Here is a 26,379-nt window from a genome sequence, read left to right as displayed (position 1 = left end):
TCTTGTTTCATTAATATTTGACTCAGTTTCCTCTGCGAAGTGTGCGTGTCGGTGTGTGTGTGTGTGTGTGTGTGTGTGTGTGTGCGTGTGCGCGTGTGTGTGTGTGTTCACCTGCTTTAACTTCAATCATTTTTTTAAAGGCCCCTAATTCCCACAGAAACCTGCACTTAACTTATGAGCACTTTTGCTTTGACCGAGTTAAAAAGAAGAGGATGGGTTGGGGGTGGGGGCTGGGGGGGATACCAGTCTTTACAGACAGCTCGGGTCTAGCCTCAAATCCATCCAGTGACAGTACGTAAAGCTCCTGTCTACCAAGCAAGGTGTAAGGAAGCGGCTTGATCTTTTACTAAGGATTACTGAACGGATGAAAGTGGGGAGAGGAAGAAAAAAAACAATGATGGTCACATGATAAAATCGGGTGAGGATCTGGATGGAGGTGAATCTGAATCGTGTAATAAAGTGAAAGGATTGTCGGTGTAAAGAGACAATTTTTTCGAACATCAAGACACTCAAACCTGTCGCAGACTCATTCTTCGTTGAGTTTCTCTATCACAATATCATCCATCATGCTCGTTAACAGCAGGATCCCACCACGTGTCAACCCGAGCGTGAATTAGAACATCATCGCACAATTTAAATGAGCTATTTTTATTAATATGTCTTTTCTCAATGGCCAATTCCATCATTCAAACAGGACTCTCCGGCTATAATGACAACTAATCAACAAATAGAGGGAAAAGTTTCACATTACAGCAAGAAGTGTAAATGTTTAGTTTTTTTAAGTTAGTATGTTATGATAATGTGATAATTCCATATATAACAGTGGACAGAGAATAAAATAATACAGAATATGAAGATACAAAGTTTAATAAAATATAAATAACAGTACGTGAGACAGCAAACTAATAAAGGTATCTCGGTTTAACTTAACAACTTTTAACACTAATCAGATTTTAATTTTAATTTTATTGATGTCCGCCTTATGAATACGTTTAAAAGGAAAGTTTCCATTTAATTGCCTCTTTGAAATTCGATGGGTCTGAAGTAATGACACCATGTTCAGACAAATTGAATTTGATTATCCCTGAATACAGTGATACTCAGATAATCATATACGATACAGATTAGACTCATTTACTTTAATTCAATTTGTCTCCCCTGTAAACCTCCATTACAGATGAGAAACAGGTGAGGGGGTATGACCCAAATCTCATATCCACATTGAGGTCATTTCATATTTGGGCTGCGACATAATTCCTTAAATTCTCATCCATGACTTTTCATGCACGAACTACATCCATGTGACAGGAGAAGCGTCTTGTTTGGTCTCGGCTGCTCAGTCGTCCTGTGTCACGTTCACCCTCCATGTTTGTTTGTGTTGAATTAACGCAAAATGGCTGCTTGTATCTGGGCCTCGTGGAAGAATGATGAAGAAAGAATGATGGAAAAGTGTGAATTGTGCCACACAATGGGAAAAAAAAACTAAAAAAACAAAAGAGCACAATATAAAGTGATTTCCTCACATCCTACTGCTCAGCCCTAATTAGAAATATATTGTTTTAAAGTATCAAACAAAACACTCAGGGCCAGATCTCAGCGAATCCTTTAATCAGTACAAAGATGTGAAAGAACTTAAATATATAAAGAACATGGATTATTCTCTAAGTGAGAGCTGAACCGAAATAAAAAACATTAACGTGCATGGATGCCCTAACGTCTCAAATGTTTAAACATGAATAGACACTTTGCAGCAATTGAAACATTATTAAATGATGTGTTATTCCCCCCCATTAATCACTTGAAGCAGTTATGATGCCGGACAATAACAAAAACAAAGTGATGTCTTCATACGTCTTGTTTCGTCCGGCCAGCAGTCGGAAAAACCCAAAGATGTTGAATGTGTACTATAACGCAAAGAGCAGCATCATCACATTGGAGGAGCTTGAACAAGCAAATGTTTTGTGGTTTTGCAACTCAAGCGATTTAGTATTGAGCTGCCGGGATCTTCGGGGACTCACACCAGACAGATTTTTTTTTTTAAAGAGTCAAAATTGATGCAGTGGAGGTCGAGAAATCCGAAACTTTCAGTCCCCGGTGCAGGTCCACAATCACTGGATGCAGTATTTCCGATGAAGGGACTTAATGAAGTAGGACCTGTTCTCTTAATGCCCATTATTGTGAAACCTCACATCTCCTGTTTGCACCACAGTCTGTCCGTTAATGGGCCTTTATTAAGAAACCGACCCTGCAGATCCTCAGCTGATAAGGAAGCCTCTGGGTAAGGGGTGAGGGATTTCCAGCTCGCACTCGACCAATCCCAGTAGACGAGGCCAACAGACCAATTAAAGTATACTGGGCTTGGTAGGAGGACAGAGGTCTGGAGAGAGCTGATGACAAATAAGGATTTTTTTTAGCATTACAGCACGTAAACACATTCTAGTAGATCCTAGGTTCCTAGAACTCCTAAAAACAACAGCAGTTTTGGGGTTTAAGTCCAAACTCGGATTACCCTTTTCTTTGTGCAGTGCCGCTCTTTGAAGTGACTGACTGCTCTAGCCGCAGAGGAGCATCCAGTGGCATGAAGAGCAGCTCGTGTGAATATCAAAGGGTTTGTGGCGCGCTGCCTTTACCGGAGTTTTGTTCATATTGTGTACCGGTGTATTAAGCAATAGATCATGCATTCACGGTATTGCCACTCCAGGTAAACATTGTTTGTTTTGCAGCCCGGCTCCGGTCAGCCTGTGTATTGTTGGCGTGAGCTGGCTTTCCCTTTCCTCGTCCTTCATCCTGACACAACCACACTGAAAGTCGTTTGTGTCCGACCAGCCTGCAGAAATGAGATATTCCCTTTTTGTCATCATGCTCCGAGGATTTGAGTGTGTTTTTCTTTTCTTTTTTCCTTTTGCACCCTCCCTGGTGCACAACTCAACGAATCCCTCTCCGAGACATCCCAGAAACCCCTTCTCCCTCCCGGGACCAACTCCGATTTCCAATTATGAAGAAATATGTACAAGAGACGGGCCCGACTGTCACAGGTCCCATGGATATTTCCTTTTAATTAATTTGAGGCAGAAATTGGCAGCTCGGGCGTCACGACACACTCATCGCGGCTCCCTGAAGTAGATCCAATTTTCTGTCTCAATAGGCATTAAATTAGCAAGAACATTTCCACCTTTGTCACCCCGGCACGCGCAATAAATGGAATACATTCAGCTACGTGACATAATGGAGTGCTAATAAATGACTCGACCGCCCGAGCAGGAGGCCCGGGCAGCCGGTGGCAGGTGAGGCCCGTTTGCCGGTACCTCATCCCATCGGGGGAGAGGGTTAAAGAGACCAAAATGTGCAGCAGGGCAGATTCGGTGACGTGTGAGTGGCGATGGAGACATTTTTTGGTTGTCCATTGTCATCATTTCCGTGGAGGCTGTGGAGAATACTGGAAAGTGAAGCAAAGCTGTGTCCTTTGAGATCCGAATATGAGTCATTACTCCAGTATGGGAATATGACAAGCTTTGAGTTTTGCCCCTCAACCGTTATTATCTTTTACGTCTAATTGGGAAAATAATCCCCGGCTGACCGATCACCTTCGAGAGTACGTTGCTGAAATTCAACAATATGTTGACGTGAAAAATGGCTCTCCCGCCCCGCCCCCCACCTCTCCCATGATATCATTATCGCAGAGAAGTTTTGCTTTTGGGGCTGTATTAGGATTGTGATTAAAGTTTCCATCAAACCAAAGACACGCGGCAGCAGCAGCGGATCAATAAACTCTATTTTGAGAAGCTAAATTAATGTCCTCAAGAAAACCCCCGGCACAAACCTGTTTCCAGCATTTTTTGGGGCTGGGTTTGTGAAAAAGTTTCCGTCAAAACTTTTTATCAGCCCACATGTGACACGGCACAAAGGGAATGTGACATTATTATAGAGATGTACCGACCTCAGCCGTGACTATAATCAGGAGAAGAGGAGTCTGGAGCTCGTTTGAGTGTTATTATATTGTTCACGCCTGCCTCACCCTGACGAGCGACGCGCTTCCATCTCCGCAGCTCTTGCCACATCAGTGCCTGACTCTCATCCGCCCACAGACCGAGGTGAATTGCTCCACATATAGAACACCTACTCGGCATGATAGGAAACGTCTCTCTTTTCGCTCGAGAAAGGAAAGAAAAAAGTTTGAGATGTTCTGTTAAAGAACGTCGTCCACATATCGTGCGCACGGTGATTGCCAACGGTCCAAAAGGTTCCCAGCTGAAGAAAGATGAGGGAATTCACAAAGACTCGTTCGAGACCTTTGATCTCCCGTCTCTTTCTTCTGAATCCTTTTGTCTCCCGAAAGAAACGTAAGAAAATGCCGGGTTTGTTTGGTGTGTATGAGAAAATATGAATGTGCCAAACATCAACCAATCATCCGACTATGCCACTGTCGATACCCAGGTCCAGTTTGACACCTCTGGGACATTGGTAGACGTGAAGAACGCAAGAGGAGATTGATGTCAGGTGCGGAGATATTTGTTTTCTTCTCACAGGCCCCGGATCTAGACTGCTCAGATTTTTGTTTCCAGATTTCAGTGCAAGTCTGAAAGTAGAATACTGGACCTCCACGAGCCACTGGAACATATGTGTCATTCCTCATTTTCCTAATGGCCGTAAACTGGAGGGAGGTTTCGTCACTGCCTCCAATCTGAGTTCTGGGCTCCTCCGAATATCCTCAGGATTTCAGCGACGTGACGACAATCTCTGCAATCCTCATTTCCCCCCTTCTCGAAAGAAAAGTATAATAACTATTGCATTTTATTCATCAGTAAGAAAAGCTCCAAACTTTTTTTTTTTCCTTTTACATAACTGCATCCTTCCCCTGGTTCAGCGTGTCGTGTTCCTCCAGTAACAACGCTCGGGCTCCGTCCCTGTCGTCACCTACTTCTGCGTTTTAATTGGCCGGGGCTCGCAGCAACCTTTCCAGAACCCAGCTGTTTCCCGGAGCAAGAGTGGTGTTCCTCGCTAATTACCGCCGCTGCCTGCGATGATCTGTGACACAGCCGGCTCCCGCCGAATTACCCTCACCTCTCCCATTCGCAGTATCTGTCAATAATCCCCCCCCCCCCCCCCTCCCTCCCACTCATTATCACACATCAGTGGGAAAACCGGTGAAGCAAAGCAAAGGATTGACTGGAAAATTACGCTCTTTCACCAAAAAAAAGAAACGTGGCCCCCGCAAGACTAATGAGTGTTAAGAAGCAATCAAGTGTTAGCAGCAGTTTGGGCAGTAGATCCTTGTGTTTTATTGCTAACACCCGGTCCTGCCACCTCCGCCGTGTTAAATGACCAGTATGTAAATCACCTGAAGTGCTCCAGTATTGGAAAGCAGCAGATTTAAAGGTGCTGGTGCGCGTGCTAAGTAGACAGTATCCCAATATTCACAGAGGCCTTCATTTTGCAAAGGGGCTAAGTCTCGCTATTCATCAGCGTGTCAGTCTTTTCCCCGGGAGCTGGCACTCCAGTCTGAGGAGTTCACCGTACGGGAACAAATGAAATCCCCCTCTGGCTCGCGGCTGGGAAAATGCTTATTCTGGGTTTCCTGTAGAAAAACTGACAGTGCAGCGCCGGCGTCGGGGGGGGGGGGGGGTTCTGACCGAGCAGGAGGGCGCTTCTTCTTCCCACTTCCCCTCCGCCCCTTCCTTCACTCACACAACTCAAGTAAGTTGAGCTGCTTGCACTGTGCACGTGGGCGTTAAATACTTTTTTGCAGTGCTACACAGGGAATTTGGAACTGGGACATATTTTTTTGGTGATGTGTCATGAAAGGTATTTAAAGCCGATGGAGTTTGTTTTTAGAAGTACAAGTCACCAGGAGGAAGTGTTCTAGCAGCCAAATAAAACAGTAATATGTGTCTGTAGTGTATATTTTTGGGATGGATGCCCACGCAGAGCTGCTTGTGTTATATATATTTACATGAGATTTTACTGCCCTCTGCTGGGTTTTGTTGGGTATTACACCCCCCTGGCATGGAGCTCCATGTTTTACTCTACTTTTTATTCCCTGCCAGTTTTGATAAATCGTATCCAGCTGCAGTCAGTCACATCTCCCGCTGCTGTTCCCCTGATACAAAGCTCCGCTCGTGTGTTGGAATTCCATAATGATAATGTGCTTATCGAGGAAGAAAACTCCATTTGTCTGATTGTTGAAAAAGCTTTGTTGTGTTTTTTTTTTACAGATATGCATTCCCCTTGTTCCCCCGACCTTCTTTTCCTTCTATGCTTTTCCAGTCAAGGATTCCAAATGGATCGATCCCGAGGTCTTTTTCGATACGTCGGCCGTGACCTTTTGCAAATGGATTTAAGGAACTGTTGTTCTCTGTTGATGGAATGTAGCTACTGCTCATTTACGTCATTGGTCTTTGCAGGAGTTTTTTGTCTTATTTATAAGTTTGGATAAATGAATTCTTCATTGATTCGTGGCCCAGAGGAGAGTTTTGCAACCGCAGTCGCTGCAGGTTTATACAACGTGAAGAAATGAGTCCAAAGAAAGCTATGCAGGCTGCAGGGAGATAAGCCCCCCCCCCCCCCCCCCCCCCCTCCTCTCCTCCTCCTCACACACACACACACACACACACACACTCACACACTCTGCACCCCCAGGGCTTTGGTCATGAGTCTGCCTCATTCCGTAAAGTCGACAGTCCCACAGGATAGACCTCCACTCACTCCCGGCTCAATCAGGTGGTGAACTTTCTGTGCAACTCGCCGCCATCGTAGATCCGTATAGTTTCAGCATGAGGAGGTTTTTCACGCTGTGTTCACAATGCACTGATTACGTTTGGAGGCTTCGGAAACATGGTCTGAAATACTAGCCCCGCTCCCTATCAGAAATTAATAGAGAATCACTTTAACCCCGGTGTTATTTTCGGTTATTCTCCATGTACAGTAGTTATGATTGGTCGGAGGGAATATTCCCTTAGATTAAGATATTGTATCTGCCCCTATTGTGTTGTCAAACATCTCAACAACTATTTCCTCGCCATGACTCAAAACTCGTCCTCCCAACAGGATGAGTCCGTCTGACTTTGACTGTCCCCTGACTTTTCTCGAGGCTCCAGTGTGAAGTTGAATGTTTTCTGCGGCTCTCAAACATCGACCTTCTGGAAGCTGGTGAAAGGAGGAACTCGGGCAGCAGCTGATGTCTCGTGCAGAAGAGGTTGACGTAGACTTGATGCATCAATGAGACCAGAAGGTGGACGAACATACAAACACCAGCAGGCCTCAGGATGTCTCCCACAGCATCCCTGGTAGATCCCCCTTTACTTGCGTCACCCATTCCAACAGCAGGATCCACGAAAGACCAGAGTTGTTGTCCCTCTCTATGTTACATGTAGGTGTTCGCATCCCATTGGAGAGTTAAGCCTGAAGCATTCCTAGATCACGTTGTGCTACTGGTGTAAAGAGTTGGAGTTCGGTGCCTCTTGGTCTCGGGCATTGGAATACGACGGGAAAGTCCCTGAGCGGAGACACGACCATGCACTGCTAGCTCGCCCTTTATCTCTAACCTGACCGTGGGTGTTGCTGGGAGAGAGAAAGGAGCACGTGTGGAATAAGACAGATGCCATGTCCTCCTTCGGTTGACTTCGGATCCTGAACAAGTTCCCTTAGCACCTTGGTTTGTGACTAAATTCAAATTCTTACAAAATAAGGACGTCCCCAGCTACTAATGGTCACCACAGTAAACTTCACGCTAAACTAAGCACTGACATTATGAGGGATGCTGCCAGTGAGAGGCCTACATCCTCACTGGCTCCTAGCGTGGCTGGGTGCTGCCCCGGAGCTGCGTCCACACGGGACTCGGGTTCTTTGAGATTGTGAGAACTGTTGTTTATTTTCCCCCCTCGTTTGCAGCCGAGGCAAACGAACACGAGGAAAAACGCGGGGGCCCCGTGATGAAGTGACGGCAAGCCGGTTGCAGGCATTGTCTTGGAGGACAGGGGAGAACAAGGGAAGAAGGGGAGAAGAGAGGGAGAGGGAGGGAGTCATGAACCGCTCGTGTAGCTCCTTCTTAATGACTCCCACTGTGCCGTTTTTGACCAAAGGCAAGGATTACCATTAAGCCCGAGTCACATATTCTCACATGATCCTCCATCCCCTGCCCAGGGTTTTCTCTTTTTTTTGGTTTTCTCACCCATGCACAGACGTGAGCACACACACACAGACACACACAAACACACATGATGGTGGCGGGGGAGCGGGGGGGATGAAAGGGAGGTCTGTTGAGCCCTGGTCACGGGACTAACAGTGGAGATGTGTAAATGCTGGAGCCCCCCCCCTGGCAGACAATTGCAGCCGGTTTTTCCAAGCAATGATGAGACCCACCATTCTGATCTTTGTGTATATTTACAGTTATTTTCACACGTTTGTCATGCCTATATGAATTTCAGTGGATAAGTGTGGGACAGTGTGTGTTGATTTACATCCGTTGATCTAATTTAACGTGCAAAATAATTAAAAAAATTGCAAAACTAGGGACCTTTAAGTCACATGCACTCATGTAAAGTCATTTGATATATTCTTGGTGAGCTATATGTAAGTTAGGCAGAGGTTTGAAAAATATTAAAAGCCTCGTAATCAAAAGACGATCAGTAAAAGTCTGTCTCCTGAAACGTGAGCTCAAAACCACTTTGAATTATTAAACACCCACAAGTCTATTACTGTAATAACTCATATAGATTCAATTAGGTGCCAGAATAACCCTTTAAAGGTCAAAGCAACTGTTAATCCTGTCACTGTTCATATTGTAAATAAATCTAGAAAAAGTACTCAGAACAAATGATGTTTGAATGGTTCTGACCTCGATATGCTAACAGGCCTTCGGACCGTTTCTCGGGGGGGGGGACATGAGAAGTACACATACGTCAGGAATGCGGCTGTATTTTCAAATGTAAGTTCATGAGAATGGGCTTAGCGCTAGCTTTGTATAATCCTCACCATCACGCCCCAATTATGAACCGATACATCCCCGACTGGAATTATGATAATCAATGTGAGACGCATGTGACTGGGTTAACAATCCTTCGCCCTTTTTAGTGCATGGAAACTCACCGGGGGGGGGGACATAAGACAAATTCCTCCTTAGAAAAACACTGTGCCGATATATATTCATTTGTGCCTGAGGATAAATCAATTTCATCCCCTCTGTCCAAGAAAGAATTTCACGCTTTACAGTTCACAAATTAACTCCAGAACTAAACGTCTTAATCCTAAAGCAAACAACATGAAACAATAGGTTGGAAAGTACTTGTAAAAAAACTAAATTCCATTACAAGTGAAAGTCCTGCGTTCAAAATACTGCTGAATTAAAAGTATTCACACGTTATCAGGGGAATGTGTTTAAATGAAGAAATTGAAAGTGTCACACATCTTATGATTTATCAGTTTACTTTTATGGTATGTTACATTCATTTTTTTTCCATTTGTGTGTGTTTTCTTATATTGTATCATGTTGAGCTCTCTCGGCCACCATATGTTTTTTTACAGGGGTCACATCCCACAAACTGGTTTATTCTTTAATGGTTTACTGTGCTCTATCCCTTTTTTCATGTGGAGGCCAAAAAATTAAGGTACCACAGCTGTTAAGCGAGTGAAGTGAAGTGCACAAATTATCTTTTTTACCTGTCCAGTAGAAGTATGAACAAATTATACTCGCGTCAAGTACAATTACCTCAAAATTGTGCGATTTACAACCACTGTTTGTGTTTCTGCTCCTGTGTTTTGTTGTTTTTTGACGGTACACACTTCATTTGACGAGAGACTCTCTCGCTTCCTGGTGGGTGTCGGCCCCCTGGTGGATACCTGACGTGCAACGTGTGGATTTATTGTGAATAATCAAACAAACGCTGTCGTTCAAACTACCCGGTGCCTTCAAACCCAGTGTGAAGCTGGAAGGGAATGTTGGGAAGGATGTGAGACTGTTTTCTGAGAGAACCTGCCTCGCTGATCCTGCCCTAGATTTCCAACTCCTCAGGGTTGTTTGCTGCGGGTTTTAAGCTGCCAATGTTTTTCCTTATCATAAAACTGCCTGGAGGTTGTGGTTTTGCAGCCAACCCCAAAATAATCAAGATTATATTTTGCCACTGGTAACATCAGCTCATATAAACTAATCAAAGTTCTTTTCTGTTTTTGTTTTTCAGCCTCAAACTCCCTTTCACCTGCAGAAGAGCGGGAGCAGACAAACAAAGTGAGCTGACGCCGGGGGGGCGATCGGAGGCAAAATCCAAATCAACGCTACCTTGAAGAAAAGGTAATCAGCAGTGGAGGGGGTGGAGGGGGTTGATAAGTTTGCACAATAATTAAACACTTTTTTCATTCTGGCTGACTCCACTTTCACCCCGAATGCATTGCACTGGATTGGCTTCTGGGCATAAAGTCACGTGACAGATCGCCCCCTGGTGGCTGGTTGTGAGGTTCGTAGGTTAGTTGATGGGATATGGACCAAACTCAAAAGTCAAAGTGCACGTTAATGAAATGTTTCTAAAAAGAAGGTTTCTGTCAATGCTGGTTTAAACGAGTTACTTGATGCTGTCAAAACTGGGTGACACTTCCTGACTGATGGGTGAGGCCGACTCACGATTGGTCAGTGCACCTTCAGGCCCTCGATACCGGGGCTCCGGCACAGACTCTGGTACAAAGCTCCTGATGTCAGCGTTCCCATGTGGGACATTTTGGCTTCATTTCTAGATAATGGGAGGAAGTGGAGACGCGTCGTCCATCTTTAAATCCACCCTTTCTTTCTGGTATTCTTACGGATAGATCTAGAGGGATGTTCCACCAGATTTTACACATGTAGATCATTGGACCTCTAAGCATGGTTAAACAGATGACCCAGTCTATATCAAGCCTGATGTCATCCTCAGTTTGACCTCAATGTCATATATTAAATAAGGGAGACACAGAGGGAAGCCTGCGGGGACGGCACATTGTAAACCAGTAGATCAGTCCCGCTATCTTAAGGAGTAGATGGTGTTTGACTGTTAACAGGAAGTGAAGGCGTCGTGGTGCACCTGCATTGGAGCTGATTTAGGTTTATTGTGCAGGGGAATTTGAGCCATGATGCGTCGGATTAGGTTTGATTTGAGAAAACAAAGACCAAATAAAAGAGAGAATTCTCCATTCCGAGGAGGCCTCTCTGGTGGAATAAATGGCTTTCATCCTGACTCCATGTCTCACATGCTCACAGCAAAACAGCTCTGAGCTCTGAGACAGGGGGAGAGAGGGGGGAGGGGGGGGGAGAGAGGGAAAGTCAAATGATCCAAAAGATGATGAACAAACACGTGAATCTTTCAGGATTAAACTGGATCATTATTTTTAAAATGAGAGTCTGTGTTACTTTGCGCATTCCTCTTTCATTTCATGTTCATAGAAGAAATATTTCCGAGTGTGTTTCCAGCACCAAGTTCATTGTTTTCACTGGACAAAACAAAAAGTGTGTGTTTGTGTCCCAGGGGAAACATTCATTTAAAAAAACGTTTAAAAAGAACAAAAATGTGTTCACAAATGTTACAGTTCATATACAGGCATTTGTCATTCTTGATCATTTGTGTTTCAATCTGAAAAATGTATGTAATAAATTAGACTTTCTGACAATTTATCTCATGCAGGCAGCTGTAAAAATGCAGTCAGTCTTTAGAAGAAGAATTCAGTGCATGACCGGATCATACTACCTTCGCCCCCCCATCCCCAGAAGGAAATGTGATGTTATGTGATGGGATCACGCGGGAGTTAGAAAATCCGGGGAGTCATGCGCTAATCCGGTATTTAAGGTGGACGCTCCGCTGCTTTTTGGGAAACAGGGGTCTGTGCGCGAGGGAGAGGAAGTTTTTAAACGCACTCATCAGTGGACAGAGGTGATGCGCGTTCATTTCAACTGAAAGCTCAGCTGAAGTGCATCAAGGTAGATAAATATCCTTTTGGTAAAACTTTTGCCAGCCGTGCGTAAAACTCGACTCTTTTGGGATAATGTGGCAAAGCTGCGTTTTGGTGCTTGTGGGCGCGGCGGTCGTGGTCGCTCAGTTCCCCAGAGAGTGTGTGACCCCTGCGGGGCTCTTGAGCGGACAGTGCTGCCCGTCGCCGTCCGGACTCGACAACGACCCGTGTGGCTTCGCCGAGGGCCGCGGAGAGTGCGTGTCCATCACGGCTGACGCGCGGCCGCACGGGCCCCAGTATCCCCACGACGGCCGGGACGACCGGGAGAGGTGGCCCATCCGTTACTTCAACCGCACCTGTCAGTGTAACGGGAACTTCAGCGGCTTTAACTGCGGCCGCTGCAGACACGGATGGACCGGAGCCAACTGTGACGAGAGGGTTTCTGTCGGTAAGTGCGCGTCCTCCGGTTGGATAACTTTTTTTTATAGAAATTAACTTCTCATAGATGCTATATTATGTAATGTTTAAGATGTTATTATATTATATCATTCTTTTTTATGTGATTGTCAAAGTCAGCTGACAGATATTTGGGAGCTAGTAAGGATTCTCTGCCCTTGCTCAGTGGCACTTCAGCACTACTTTAACTCACAACACACCAGCCAATTTAGTTAGTTTAGAACCGTTTACTGTTTATCCAGGCTTGACCAGAAATAATAGTTATAATAATTCAGATGAATGCCCCATGAACACAAGAAGGTATTATAATTGCTGAAAGAAATGATCAAAATTGCCTTTTACGCACGTCTTCTCCATTTCCTCGCTCATTAAAAGTTGATCCACCAAATAACGCATGACTAAGTGAGTTAATCCTCCTCCGCCCTCCTCCCCCTCTCTCCTCCCCTCCTCCCCTCCTCCCCCAGTGAGGAGAAACGTGATGCAGCTCAGCTCGGACCAGAAGCGTGCGTTCGTGAGCGCGCTGGACCAGGCCAAGCGCACGGTGCACCCGGACCTGGTGATCGCCACGCGGCGCCACGCGGAGATCCTGGGGCCCGACGGGAACACGGTGCAGTTCGAGAACATCACCATCTACAACTACTTCGTGTGGACCCACTACTACTCCGTCAGCAAGACGTTCCTGGGCACGGGGCAGGCGAGCTTCGGCGGAGTGGACTTCTCGCACGAGGGCCCCGGGTTCGTGACCTGGCACAGGTACCACCTGCTGCAGCTGGAGCGCGACATGCAGGTGAGCTTCTGCAAAACCAGTAATGGCACTGGGCTTATTGGTATTTTAGGCTAAAGGAAAGAATCGAATTGATTTTCTTTGCGGTGGCCTAAGGGGTAATTGCCACCTTCACATTGGTAATTTACCAGTAACATCCCTAACTAATCGGCCCGCTGTAACAAAGCTGCTGTTTCCCCTTCTTGTTTGTTTTTGTGTAATTCGTTTCCCCACAACTTTACAGGCGAGCAAATCACAATTGGCAACACAGTTTCATGCCTTCTCACCGCTAAGCAAATTGCAATTTTAAGCGTTTTATCAGAAAATAACACACACTACTCCACTGAATGAACACACCAGCAGGCACTGTTAGAGGCAGGGAACTCATTTCTATGTAAAGATCAGGAAAAACTATATCAACCAAAGATGACAACAACTGTCTCAGCTCCTTGTTGTGCCACAATTAAATCCTGGTTCGGGGGGCCCCTGTATTTTAATCATGCGCTGGATTATATTTGCTCAGAAGCCGGTGAGAAGAAAAATGAGGCTTTAGTTTCGAAGCTCAGACCTCAAATGGAGGAATTCATGAGCCGTGATTAGGAGCCATCGGTGCTTTTCTGGATCAGGAACTGCAGAGTTTAAGAATGGGATTTGGTAACTTGTAGTGTTCTGTCATAGGAAAACAATGAAGTGATTCATAAGGATTCAATTTCCCTTGTAGCTTGATGATTGAGTGTATTGACACATTCATATTGGGTTTCATGGATCTCAAATTGTGGCTTTGCACTAGGCTTTTATTTATTTGAAGGATTTTCTCTCCATATAGTTGAATTTATTCCCGAACCTCATAAATAAAACATAAATATGATGTGGATTTATTATTTGATATATTCCAATCACTGGTTGTACACTTATTCTCTGTTTATCCCTATTCAAAAACAAAATACGTTGCATATAAAGTCTCCACAAAGAACAGATCTCTCATGCATGAACATTTTATGACACCATCACAAAGTGAGACTGTGAGACTCTGGGTTTGTTTCCCGAGGGGATTTTAACACACAAAAATAAAGTCGACAGCAAACTTCCATTTTCACATTCCAGACACTAAACTTTGACTTTACATCTTGCCCAATAACCAGGATATGCTCCAGGACCCCTCCTTCGCCCTGCCCTACTGGAACTTTGCCATCGGTGGGAGCACATGTGACATCTGCACCGACGACCTGATGGGCGCCAGGAGCAGCTTCGACATGAACTCCCTGAGCGCCAACTCCATCTTCGCCCAGTGGAGGGTCATCTGCGAGAGCGTGGAGGACTACGACACGCTGGGAACCATCTGCAACAGTGAGGCTACTGTTCTTTGTTTTGTTTTTTGAAACCATGTGATGTTACAGAAGTCTAAAGAAGTCATCTGGTTCCTTTCCCCCCGTCTCCGTCCAGGCACTGAGACCGCTCCCATCCGAAGGAACCCAGCGGGGAACGTGAACAGGCCGATGGTGCAGCGGCTCCCGGAGCCCCAGGATGTGGCGGACTGTCTGCAGGTCAACGCCTTCGACACGGCGCCGTACTACTCCACCTCCTCCGAAAGCTTCAGGAACACGGTTGAAGGTGAGCGGGCACAAAAAAGGTGTTTTCCTCTCTGTCAAAGTGTTTCTCCGTTTTTCTAATGCGTTCTTTCCATGTTTGTTTTTGGTAGGCTACAGCGCCCCCAAGGGGAACTATGACCCCGCGGTCCGGAGCCTCCACAACCTGGCCCATCTCTTCCTGAACGGCACAGGGGGGCAGACCCACCTCTCGCCCAACGACCCCATCTTCGTGCTGCTCCACACCTACACCGACGCCATCTTTGACGAATGGCTGAGGAGACAGAGTCCAGGTGTTTTTATTAATCCAAAAAATCACCTTAAAAAGCCACTTGTTGTGCATTTTCTAACTCAATCCTTGTTAGAATAAAGAGCTTGTGGGCTAACTTGTGTTTTCCTGTCAGGTTCTGCCACATACCCGGAGGAAAACGCCCCCATCGGTCACAACAGGGGCTACAACATGGTGCCCTTCTGGCCTCCAGTGACGAACGCCGAGATGTTCGTGATGGCCCCGGAAAATCTGGGTTACTCCTACGAAGCCCAATGGCCAGGTACGCATTTGACTCCTGCTGCCATCGAGTTCACGTGGGCTTGCGTTCCACCTTGAAGTCAAGGGGCCGTAATCATCCGCTTCTTTTCGCAGGTCAACCCTTCACCACGACAGAAATCATCACCATGGCCATCGTGGCCGCCCTCGTGGTGGTCGCGGTCGTCTTCGCAGCCACCACGTGTGCCGTGCGCGCCCGCTCCAGGACGGAGGGCCACCAGCCGCTGCTCAGCGACCAGTACCAGCGCTACGACGACGTCAAGAGCCAGTCGGTGGTTTAAAGATTTGAACAGGAGCTTCACCTCCGTGCCTCTTCTCCTCACTCATGCAGTTCTGTGTGGTTGTTTTTTTAACCTGAGTCTCACCGGGTGAACGTGAATCTTGAAAAAATCCTATTTATGCTGCGCTGATATTGCCACATCGAAACAAAAATGTGTATAGTTTTTGTAATTTTTCTTGCAAAGGTATAGAGCAGATGCAAATATTTTACTTTTCCTCATGCACTAAAATCACTTATTTAGCCTGTGAAGGTAAAGATACATGCAGTTGTCTTTAAGAGTACGACTTTCACCCAAAAGAAGTTTGAGATTTCTGGTAAATATGATAACGCGTTTGAATAAAATCTGACTTTTAAAATGTCCTGTAAGTATCAGCAGTGTTTTGCCTTCTTCTGTAGGTTTATATCTTTCAATTTCAAAGGTGATCAAGTGTAAAGAATGCCGATCCACGATGTTGTGTAACTTATTAACTTTTTTTTGTAACACTTTTATGTATCGGACAGCTTAACATGAGTGTGATCCACTGCTGAATAATTAAACACCTACAACCTGTCTGCCGCCTGGACACTAATCTGTTCCTCTGACCTCCATCACACTCGTTTGGTTCAGTTCAGCTGATGACAGATATGGGTTTGCTCATGTAGTAGAGCCGCAGTGGCCACAAGGGGGTGCTATTGGGCAAATATCTGAAACCTTGCTTGTACACTGATTATCAAGAGAGATTTGTTTGTGTTTGTGTTTTTGTGTTGTGTTAAGACATCGATCCACATCATGCAAATGTGGTTTGTAATGAATGAAGATATAAAAAATAAACTATTAAAGCAGAGGGTAAGTAAGAGGAAATTTGATCAAATGCAGAATCAACATCTTTTCCACTTCTACTGTATCTTTATATCTTTTTAAAAAGAAAAGGCTTTTCTGTTTTTGAATTCCTTGCTTTTGACAAACTGTTGTAGGATGCGGATGCACAAATCACACAGTGGTTTTGTTTGCACTTTTCTTCTGATTGTGACAAATCACATGATGCATCGTTTTATACAATCCACCATCAGCCTGGAGCGTTTCCTCCAGGCTTCAGTTCCCAGTGGGAATGCTACAGTTCCCAGTGCCTCCTAATTCGATCTATAAACCCTGAAGAATGTATCTCCTAGTGTACCCTTTTGTTTCCCAACACCTCACCTGTGTGGTGTCTGGTTTCAGAGGAAGCTCCCCCTGTGGGAGGGTTTTACACCACAGCGGGTTGTCAGCGAGCGGTCTCTACTGGCCACACGGCTCCAGTGGGAGGTCTGTTGGGGGAGATAGAGGTGCGGAGTCTGTGGCTCATCGCTTCACTGTGCGAACCAAAAAAGTTGCGAGCCGAGCTGTGGATCAACTCCTCTCTGGGTCGTGGCTCCCCGTGCGTAATTGCGCGCCTCCGCCGGTTCCGAACCCCGCACGCAGCGAGGCTTTTGTGCCATCTCTTCGTCCCACCGCCATGGACGGGGATAGCAGCGCGTTGCCCGACCTGAAGGATATAGAGACCAAGCTGGGTCGCAAAGTGCCGGACAGTCTCATTCGCTCTCTCGTTGGAGGAAAACATCACGAGAAGTCCGCGCCGCCGCATTTATCCAACTACAACAAGTGCTGTGCCAACTCTGGAGACTTGAAGCGACTGGAGAGCAAAATGCAATTCCTCAAGCAAGAAATGGTGAGTTGGCCTTTGTCTCTGTCCTGTTTGACTGAAGGAAGAAGTTGTCACAGTGTGAGTTTGTTGAGCTGCACATAGGCTACAACGAACCATTTGGAACAGGGGAGCTAATCCTGTATAAGCCTTTATTATGCATTTGCAATGTTACAGCAGCAAGGGCAGTTATAGATAGACATCAGCAAAGTACTTATAAATGTATGGAAATACAGAAGCTCTAGAAAATCATAAATGGAATGCAAAATTCATATATAAACATATTTACAAACATGTAATAACATCACAATTCTTAACTTTTCAGTTATTTACAAACGTTACAAACAATGAATTCAATATATTACAACCAACCACCATGGTAACTTGGAAGAGCTGGGCGATACTATTAATAATTTGAATTTATAGCAGTATAACAAATCAGTATATCGATATATTGCTTATGGATCCTGGAGGTAAAAACACAATAGATCTATCTCAGTTTTAGGAATTTCAAACCACAACCTTCACTCGGGTGCAAAATCTATACAAACTTGCAATAAATAATATTGTGACATATCATGATGAGTAGAAAAAATGTTACCGTTATAGCCCAACCCTACCATTTAACATTCTTTCATGTCAGGTAGGTTTAATGTGATTATAACTCTTCTTTATAGGCTCTAATTACCTCTACAGGAAATACACTAGATGCAAAACAGGTCTTCATGTCAGCATTGGGGTTGTTAAATGCAAAGTGGTCAGTGGTTGTGTGTGTGGGGGGGGGGGGGGGGGGGGGGTTGTTGCCCCGAGTCTTTCAAACTCACCAAGGAACAGTAGGTGAGAGACGTTCACACCTACAGTACCACACAGGAGCTCTGCTGATGAGTGCTCCTCACTCGAGGGGATCTCTCCTCCCTCTTCAAACCACCCTGAAATCCCTTTCCGACCTCTACATGCTTTTTATCTGCTAACCCTAAATCTTTTTTTCTTCTTCTTCTTCAAATGCCATGCTTGTCACAGAGTCAAAGCAGAAAGCAGTAAGTAAGTAAGGTCACAGAGGGTATTAGGATTCCTGAGCAGATGGCCAAGTTGACCGAGTTTTGCAGAGTGTCCCAGGGCTGTGTCATCGCCCTGGGACACTCTGCCCTGATAGGCTTAGTTCGACATTGACGTGACGGAGCACTGAGACGTATAATTAGCTCTGGTTTTGTCTTTGCACATGTAAAAAATAAGTATATGCAGCCATTTGAGGACAAGGGATCTACTTTTAAATATGAATCAAGTCTATTGTTGGTCCATTATCGGTAAAGCGCTCATTCCGAATCCGAGCCATCTTGGACAGCTCGGTTTTGGTTGTGCACAAGTCTGCCATGCGCACACAAACACACACTTCTGTCTCGCCTACACTAGTTTGAGAGGCAACAATAATCTACAGCCTGTCAGAGGAGCAGATGAACTCTGAAAAAGATCAAGGCCAGCTCTTATTAGTTTCATATGACTGAACGCTCTTTCAGCTTCAGTGTTGCCATCCAGTGCGGCACTAATTGTGTTTCCTAAACTCATTTTGTGATACCGATGCACCGGGGGCCCTCCGACATGAAAAAGCCGCTTGTGCGCCACTCCGTGTTTGTCTAAGGCTTGTGGTAGCTACACACAAAACAAACACACTGGCATGGCCGGTTTTAAACCCACAGAGAGAGAGAGAGAGAGGCTGCCGGGTGAAGCCGGCTGTCTGTAAACACTGTACCAGCCCCGTCCGGCCTACATCCGTCTCAGTGAGTTTTCCACCGTGGCAGGATGTGTTCCAGCTGTTCCGGCCGGGCGTCTGTCACCCGGTCGACGCAGAGGAATCCCTCTGAATGGCACCGCAGGCTGTCCCCCGTCCATCCACAATCAATGGCAGGGCTTGTCGTGGCGGGGAGTTGAGTTAATGGGCACACTGTGTAAAGTGGCCCCGTCATTCATTATCCCGGATGAGCCGCGTCTCCCGGCTGTGCAGCTACACGGCGATTACACGTCCTCCTTTTCTTCAGCGACGCATAGTTTGGCGTCTTTGTTCCTGACAAAAGCCCGACAGTCCAGACAGAATAGCACAAAATGTCCCAGACGTTAGAGGACAAAAGGGAGCTTACAGTGGAGGAAGCCACCCGACGTAAGGTCGTGCTGCTCCGGAGCTTTCAGTCGTGTCATGCAGTTTTCATTACAGTGCATCATCTTCACGTTTCCATCGCTGGTGACATGATTGAAAGCTCCGGGTCAGTCGCTCAGTGGACCTCATGGTGTGAGCAGTTATCTCACCTGCTGTTCTCCAGGGTCTAACCACTGCACTTTGGATCCTCCAGGCTGACAATAGTTAACAATGCAGCACTTGTTGGTGTGTTTTCTGCTGACTTGTGTTCTGCTTCCGAGGGCCACACTGTTGCATGTTGCAGATGCGTTGACATTTCTGAGGAATACACATGAAGATTGCAAGTTGTCGTGTTTATTTGTTATTTTACAACATAAGGTTATAGCTTGCAAAGTGGTTCAGAGTTCAGCATATTACCAAAGACAAGCCCTCAGTTGTTTGTCTTTGAAAGTGTTAAATTGTGACCTTTAGACGTGCTAATTGGTCCCTTAGGACAGAGCTAGCTTTTACCATACTGATGCCAAGCTAACTGGCTTCTTTGCATAGCCTTATTGATACAAGGACTTCTTATAAGATATGATAATGACATCAGCAAATTCCAAAATATGATAATCCCTCTTAAATGTTGATCCTCTTGTTGTACCGTGACCTGACTGCGCTGTTCTCGTCCAACAGGCCCACCTACGAGCCATCGACGTGAAGCTGATGCAGCAGCTCATGTCCATCAACGAGGGCATCGAGTCCATCCGCTGGATCATCGAGGACAAGGGGGGCGCCGCCAGCCAGGACGGCAGCCTGACGGGCAGCCTGTACAGCCTGTCGGACAGCCAGGACGGCACGTCGCTGCGCGGCAGCTTCAACAGCCTGAACGACGCTAACAGCGACGACCTGGACGGCCTGTCGGTCGGCAGCTACCTGGACACGCTAGCGGAGGATCTCCCCGAGGACCCGTCGCCCACGGACCTCGAGTGCTTCGTGGAGAAAACTGTAATCGACGGCGACGCCTTCACCAAGTCGCCGCTGAAACTCCGAGTAGAGTCGGACGAGTACTACTGCTTTGGATAACGATGCCGAGCTAAACGCGGCGTTCAAAGACTAAAGTTGTCGTGTTGTTTTTTCCCCCACACGCATCACATTTTTTCTAATATCTTACCAAATAAGTAATTTTGATCTTAACGTTGAAACCAGCGTCCTCACGTTGCCGATTTGACACACCTCATCAAACCTTCGCCACTTGCTACAGCCACACTACTACGTTTCAAATGTTATAACTCTGCTACTGAAGGGGCTGTCGCTGGAAAACCATGAAGTAGACACTTGCAACCTCGTGCTGATTGGGTCCTTTGGAGTCGCGATATAGCCTTCGCTGATTCGTCGGCTCCAACCCTCTTCTGGAAGAAAAACCACCGCCATTAGCCTCGGCGACCAGTGAAGAACTCAACATGGGTTATCATGGCTGAACTCTTTGCCATCCACTGTTTTTAAATCCTGCATTTTACAATGATACTACTGCCTTCATGTGTAGGAGACGATCACTAAGCTTTCCTGTTTACACCGACATGCACATGCCCTGTGTGCATGTGACATAAGTTTTCAGGTGTGTCAGTTTAAACAGGGATTAAAACTGATATGGAGCCAAGACACATGTGTGGACAGAGATCGGTTTTCAAAAGAAAACGTATCGGTGTGGATGTTCGCCTTAATGTCCAAATGCAAGTTAACATGCTGTAACTGTCCCTTTATGTCTTAATTTTCTTTTAATAATTCAGATTGATTAAACCAAAAAAGGTGCAGAGAGAGACCGGAAGTTAGCTAATACCTCAGGAGTTTATTTTCCTCCTAGCCGAGGGCGGATTGAAGCAGTTTCCTTCTCGACCTGTGGACCATTCGATTGGTGTGATCGTGCCGTGACGTCCACCGCAATCACCAGATCTGAGTCAAGAAGCAGATTAAGATTTAGCAGCCATTTGGAAAATTGGACATCTCGCGCCGAGCAACTCGAGAGCCTCCGAGTGGCAAAGTGGTCGGTTCAAGTGTTAACAGCAAGTGCAATTTGTTCCAACGCCAAACGCCCGAGCACCGCCTACTGTGTGTGTGTGAAGCTTTTCATTGTTTTTCACTTCATTGTTTCTGACTGATGCAAGTCCCCTAAGCCGAGCCGCGGCACTCGGCAAGTGGAGAATTCACGACAAGGAGTCTTACACAAGGGAGATTAGTTGCACATTGAAAAAGCACAGATGCTTGACTGAAGAAAAAAACAAAACACAAAGCAGTTTCATTGTCTTGATAGATCATTCAGGCCTGAGGCAGAAACCCCTGTTAACACCAGATGGGAGATTTGCTGATGGCGGACAGAAGAGAAACACATGTTTGCTTTGTGGGCACATTTTTAAATTCACGGTTGTGCAAAAAAAGGTTTACTGAGAGCTTTACACCGCTGTGCTTAAGTGTGTTGTTTTGGGTTTTTAACTCCCAAATGTGTTGATTTGTGTGTATTTGTAATGCTGCCTGTTTTGGAAATGGCTTTATTGACTGCTGATGATTTTTTCTGTTGTCAGAAATGAAATAATAATATATTGTAAATCGTCTCTCGGCTCGAATTGTGTTACATTGTGAATGCAAAGAAACGCACGAGATCCCCAACTGAACTGAGTCAGTGTCCATTTTTAGAAAAAGCAGTTCACCGACCCTATTATGGAATCTTAATGGGATGGAAAGTGACCATTATGTCAAGTTCTCCTAATGGTAAAATTGAGTTAAGAATAATCTGTGAATAATAAAGTCCGACTTGACGGTGCCTGTGAAATGTGCGGAGGACAATCACCCTCGTTAGTTCACTTTGTCACATTCCTTTGATAAAACACAAAAGCATGAACAGGGTTTATAAAATTGGCAGACACGTGCTTATTTGTACCTTTTTCTTTTTTAATTAGCAAGCCCCAAGCGGAGGACGGCCTTATAAACGTCAATCACAGATGAGGAATGATGTTTTCCGAAACCTTATAATTATCTTTCATCTGTGCAATGCTCGAACTGAATGACATTTCAAATTAACACTAGACTTGGAAGTGAAATGCCAACCACGTAGAATATGTGAAGGCCTGCAATGTTAGTTTCTTTTTTTTTCTTATTTCATCTCGCCAGCTTCTTATCTTTCACGTGATAATTGAAGTTCCACATATAGAATACAGGGGGAAGTCATAATTGGAAAAACAGGAACCTTGGTATCTTTGGCTTGCAAATGAATGAGGGCACGATACTTCCCTAGCTGTCACACTTGCGTCCTGACATCGTGATACACTTTTGGAAATGCTGTCTTGTTAGACCAATTATTCACAGAGTCCATATATGTTCTGGTTTTATTTGGAATGAGCAGCTGGGACCAGTTATTCTGTGGATTGTTTTCTCAATGAGGCGACAGCCTTCTAGCATCGTGCGAAACTGGCAAACTAACAAGATCGGACATAAAGGACACTTAGTGTTACATTAGTTCCAGACAGATATCGTGTAATCGCTTTATCCGGGCACATTAAGCACTTTGTAACTTTGTCTCACTCCAAGTGCAAAGCAGCTTTATTTGGTTTTACGCTGCCTTCCCTTATCTCCACCTCCCAGAGGCTTTTCCCAAGCTTAAGCTCCCTGTCAGGCTGAACCAGACTAAGGCCACTAAACCAAAAAAAGAGCCCAGTGAGTGGCACCATGACCTGCCTGTCAGCGATTCAATTAAAAACACAAGGAGGATTTTTCTTCTCTTTCTCAGCTTGTCTAAATTCCATGTCTGAACAAATATACCCATGTCTTCCCTGATTGGGGGCCAGTGTCCCCTGGGGTAGCATGTTGAGACGTGAGCCAGTGGACTCGAAATAATTGGACGGACGGGAACAGGTTCTGCAGGTTTAATGTTCTAATAAGTCTTGAGTTGAAAACCCCTCCTGAGAGCTGCATGGTGCAGCACACATGAACAGAAGTTTCCCTATCAGTGTGTGTGTCCTACATGAAAGGAAGAACCATTTAAACCAGTTCTCTGTGGCGAGGAGAAGTGCAGTCTTTCATCAAATCCTCCGGTCACGTTTGGAAAAAAACTGAATTTTCCCTGCTCCTCAAGCTTCGGGCTTAAATCTGTTTCCCCCTCTTCGTCCCAAGTCCATATTATCACATAATTATTCCTCTTAGAAAGTAAGAGAGGGAAAACCTGCTATTAGCTTATAATGTAGAAGTAAAGCAAAAAACCCTCCTGTCAGCATCTGTAGTCCTGACGTGCTGAGGGTGAATGGCATCCAGGCTCTGTGGGAAAAACCAAGAGCAAACAAAAAGAATATCAGCTGCATCTCCCCGTGTTTGGGAGCAGAGTGCGAACTAGTGATTTATTCATCCCTTCAGTCCCCCCCCCACTTACATCATTGGAGCACAATTACGCTTGCATGCGGCCCGGACGGCAGCTTCCAGCAGGGATCCATTAGCAGATTGGGCACTGGAGTTGGGCCTTCGCCACGAGATGAAGGGAAACCGATACCGTCTGGTATCTGGGAAGCTGTCACTGGGCGACCAATTGAGGATACAGGATACGGGGCTACTGGAGGAGGGTTTGTTAGCCGAGGATCAAACGCGCCGGAGACACAGTGGACCCCTCAGACACAGGAAGCCACGGACACTGAGTATACACACACACAAGCGTTACGGCACTTTATTCTGGTTTAAATTGGTGATTTTCCCCAGTGGCTATTTCTCTAACAACTTAAGAAAGACCAGAGAATAAATCTACATCCCTAACCCGTTCAACCAAAGTGGATCTTAGTCTCGTGCATTGCGCCATCACCCCTAAGTCTGAACGGTTGCGATGGCTCGGCGCGGTGTGGTCATGCTTACGCCCGTGATGGATGTTGCACATTAGATCCGCCGTGTCGGCCTTATTGCATTCCCAGACAGGAGGAGCTCCATGTTGGGAGATTTATGAAGCCGCGGAAAACTTAATAAGGCAGCGTCCCGTCGCATGAATATCTCGTTCCGTCTCGGGAAAAATACTTAACGGACATCAAGGGGGTTGTAGCCACAAGCTCGATGCTGCACCACACACACGAGATGGTCCCTCAACGTCAGACTCGGCACGTACGTCATTCCTTCATTACACGAGTGCAAGTCATATTATGTCAACTCACAGTACTTGGGTAGATTATACAAGACTTCTCAGTTGGCCCCGTGCCAGCCTGTGCAGCCATGAATCACTGCAGAGCCACGTGAAACCCGCTCTCCCCCTCAACCGCTGCGTTCAGTCAACCGGTATCGGGACGGTGCCGCTATAATATATTAGACTTCAACAATGGCCGCCCGCTGGAAGCTTCTGTAAACATCCCACACAAAGCACCTGAGGAAAAACCAAATAGAGAACTTCAGGAATAGTTGGTGCCTTGAAAAGTGGATAATAAACTCAATAACTTGTTGTGAAATGTTTTTTTCCGATGGAAGGCACAAACCGGTGGAGCCGGTTACACGCTGTGACCACATCTAATGTCAACATAGGATGTACTTCTCTATTATGCTTCCCCCACACAAAGGCCCTTTCATAAATCAATGTGCTCGGAGCTAATAAGTCATCATTAGTCACATTTGTGTTACCTTTACCCTGGAGACCAGTGCGTTTCACCATCCGTGGAGAATGGGTTGTCTCCTCTGAGCAGTGCAGGTAGAGGACACAGTGGATCTACAGGAAGAGGACAGAGAAAGTCCTTCTGGGGTATTTGGCTCAGACACCTTCAGTATTGTCTTCTGTGTTAACTTGGTGTCTGTGGATTCGCCCTGTGACACACCGCGTTGTGTGATGACTCCCCGGCGTTCGGCGCCCTTTCCCGACTGCACTTCCGCGGGCTGGGGCCGTTGAGCCGGCTGAGATAAAACAGCAGGCCTCATCGGCCGGGAAACCTTCGGCAGATCGAGAGGAGAGAACAAAACAAACCTCTATCCCATTTGATCCCCCCCCGTCCCCTGCCTCCCTGCCTCCCTGCCTCCCTTTTTTTACACTCCCCTTTTTCCTCTTTCTACTCCGGCCAGGGAGCCTTTCTGTGACCATGATAGAAATCAAAGGGACTTCTACAGAAGGCCCCGACCCTGTCAGAGCTTTTGAACTTCTGCTTTGCTCTCTGACAGCCCTGTGAAATGTGGTATCACGGTGGCTTTGAGGTTGACAGAAGTCGGCACATGACAGCGGAAGTGATCTCTGCCGCTGTATGACAGATTTGTCTTTGCAAAGCCCATGTTCATGTTTTTAACTTGTAATGTAAAAGACGAGAATTATGCCATCACAAGTGGACAGGGACCGCCTGTGGAGATATTCTCACTCTGAGAACTTCCTCTCCGACTCCGGGACGAGAAGCTCTCCCAGCAACCGGCGCCATGAAGTCCAAAATGTCAAATATCCTTTCAAGTGTTCCCTGGCAACCAGCTGACCCCGTCCATTAAAGGAGCCGAGCAGGGGACGGCGTGTTGGTTGGCAAACATGGTCGACCGAGACGTTCCCCTGTGGACCAGTGCTTTGTTGTTCCCCGGAGACTCATTCAAGTCGAGCGAGGGCAGTTTGGGGTCGAGCAGGACAGCGTTACAATTGATTGACCTGCGGGGGTCAAGAAGTGAAGAGATGATTTGGATATTTATTCCAATTCGCTGGATGTCACCTCCTGTTTCAGTTCGTCTGCCCAATAGGAGGATTTTTTTTAAGGGTTGTGTTGTTTGAGGTGCAGAACATTTGTCCTCAGCAAGAGTAGTTACGCAAATACTATCATTACCTCCAGCAAGGAGGTTGTGTTATCACTGCTGTTTGTCTGTTTGCAGGATTTTGCAAAAACTGTCAACCAAATGACATGGGATTTTGTGGAGGGGTGGGGCGTGACCCAAGGAAGAGAACGTTTAATCTCCACAATCGAGTGGAGTGGATCTGCTTTTCCATTTTCTATAATTGTCTACATAGGGTGTTAGCGTTGGTGGAGGTGTAAAATAACTCCTGAATGCTATCGTTGTTCCCTCTAATCAGCTTTGGGAAAGTTAAGTGGCCTTATTTAAAACTGGT

The 26,379-nt window shown here is 45.9% G+C and overlaps 2 protein-coding genes across 3 annotated transcripts; both read left to right on the top strand.

The window, feature by feature from the left end:
- The first annotated feature begins 11,271 nt into the window (after positions 1-11,271).
- LOC128429889 (5,6-dihydroxyindole-2-carboxylic acid oxidase) lies at positions 11,272-15,537 on the top strand. Of its 2 annotated transcripts, none has more exons than XM_053415751.1 (7): positions 11,272-12,352; positions 12,825-13,147; positions 14,266-14,470; positions 14,567-14,734; positions 14,823-14,996; positions 15,084-15,260; positions 15,353-15,537. In XM_053415751.1, the coding sequence occupies exons 1-7, from the start codon at positions 11,998-12,000 to the stop codon at positions 15,535-15,537; spliced, it is 1,587 nt and encodes a 528-aa protein (XP_053271726.1). In that variant the 5' UTR covers positions 11,272-11,997. The 2 variants fall into 2 exon arrangements, with proteins under 2 accessions (XP_053271726.1, XP_053271727.1); XM_053415752.1 differs by having other exon boundaries at positions 14,823-15,002; positions 15,114-15,260.
- Positions 15,538-16,812: 1,275 nt separating this feature from the next.
- LOC128430470 (leucine rich adaptor protein 1-like) lies at positions 16,813-21,970 on the top strand. Its single transcript, XM_053416543.1, has 2 exons — positions 16,813-17,221; positions 19,998-21,970. Exons 1-2 carry the CDS (start codon positions 17,009-17,011, stop codon positions 20,385-20,387), a joined length of 603 nt encoding a protein of 200 aa, XP_053272518.1. The 5' UTR covers positions 16,813-17,008; the 3' UTR covers positions 20,388-21,970.
- The last annotated feature ends 4,409 nt before the right edge of the window (positions 21,971-26,379 follow it).

The sequence above is a fragment of the Pleuronectes platessa genome, chromosome 23 (genome assembly GCF_947347685.1).
Source record: "Pleuronectes platessa chromosome 23, fPlePla1.1, whole genome shotgun sequence".
In the NCBI taxonomy this organism is placed as follows: domain Eukaryota; kingdom Metazoa; phylum Chordata; class Actinopteri; order Pleuronectiformes; family Pleuronectidae; genus Pleuronectes; species Pleuronectes platessa.
The sequence above is the reverse complement of the archived record's forward strand: the minus strand, read 5'-3'. Positions and strand labels throughout refer to the sequence as shown.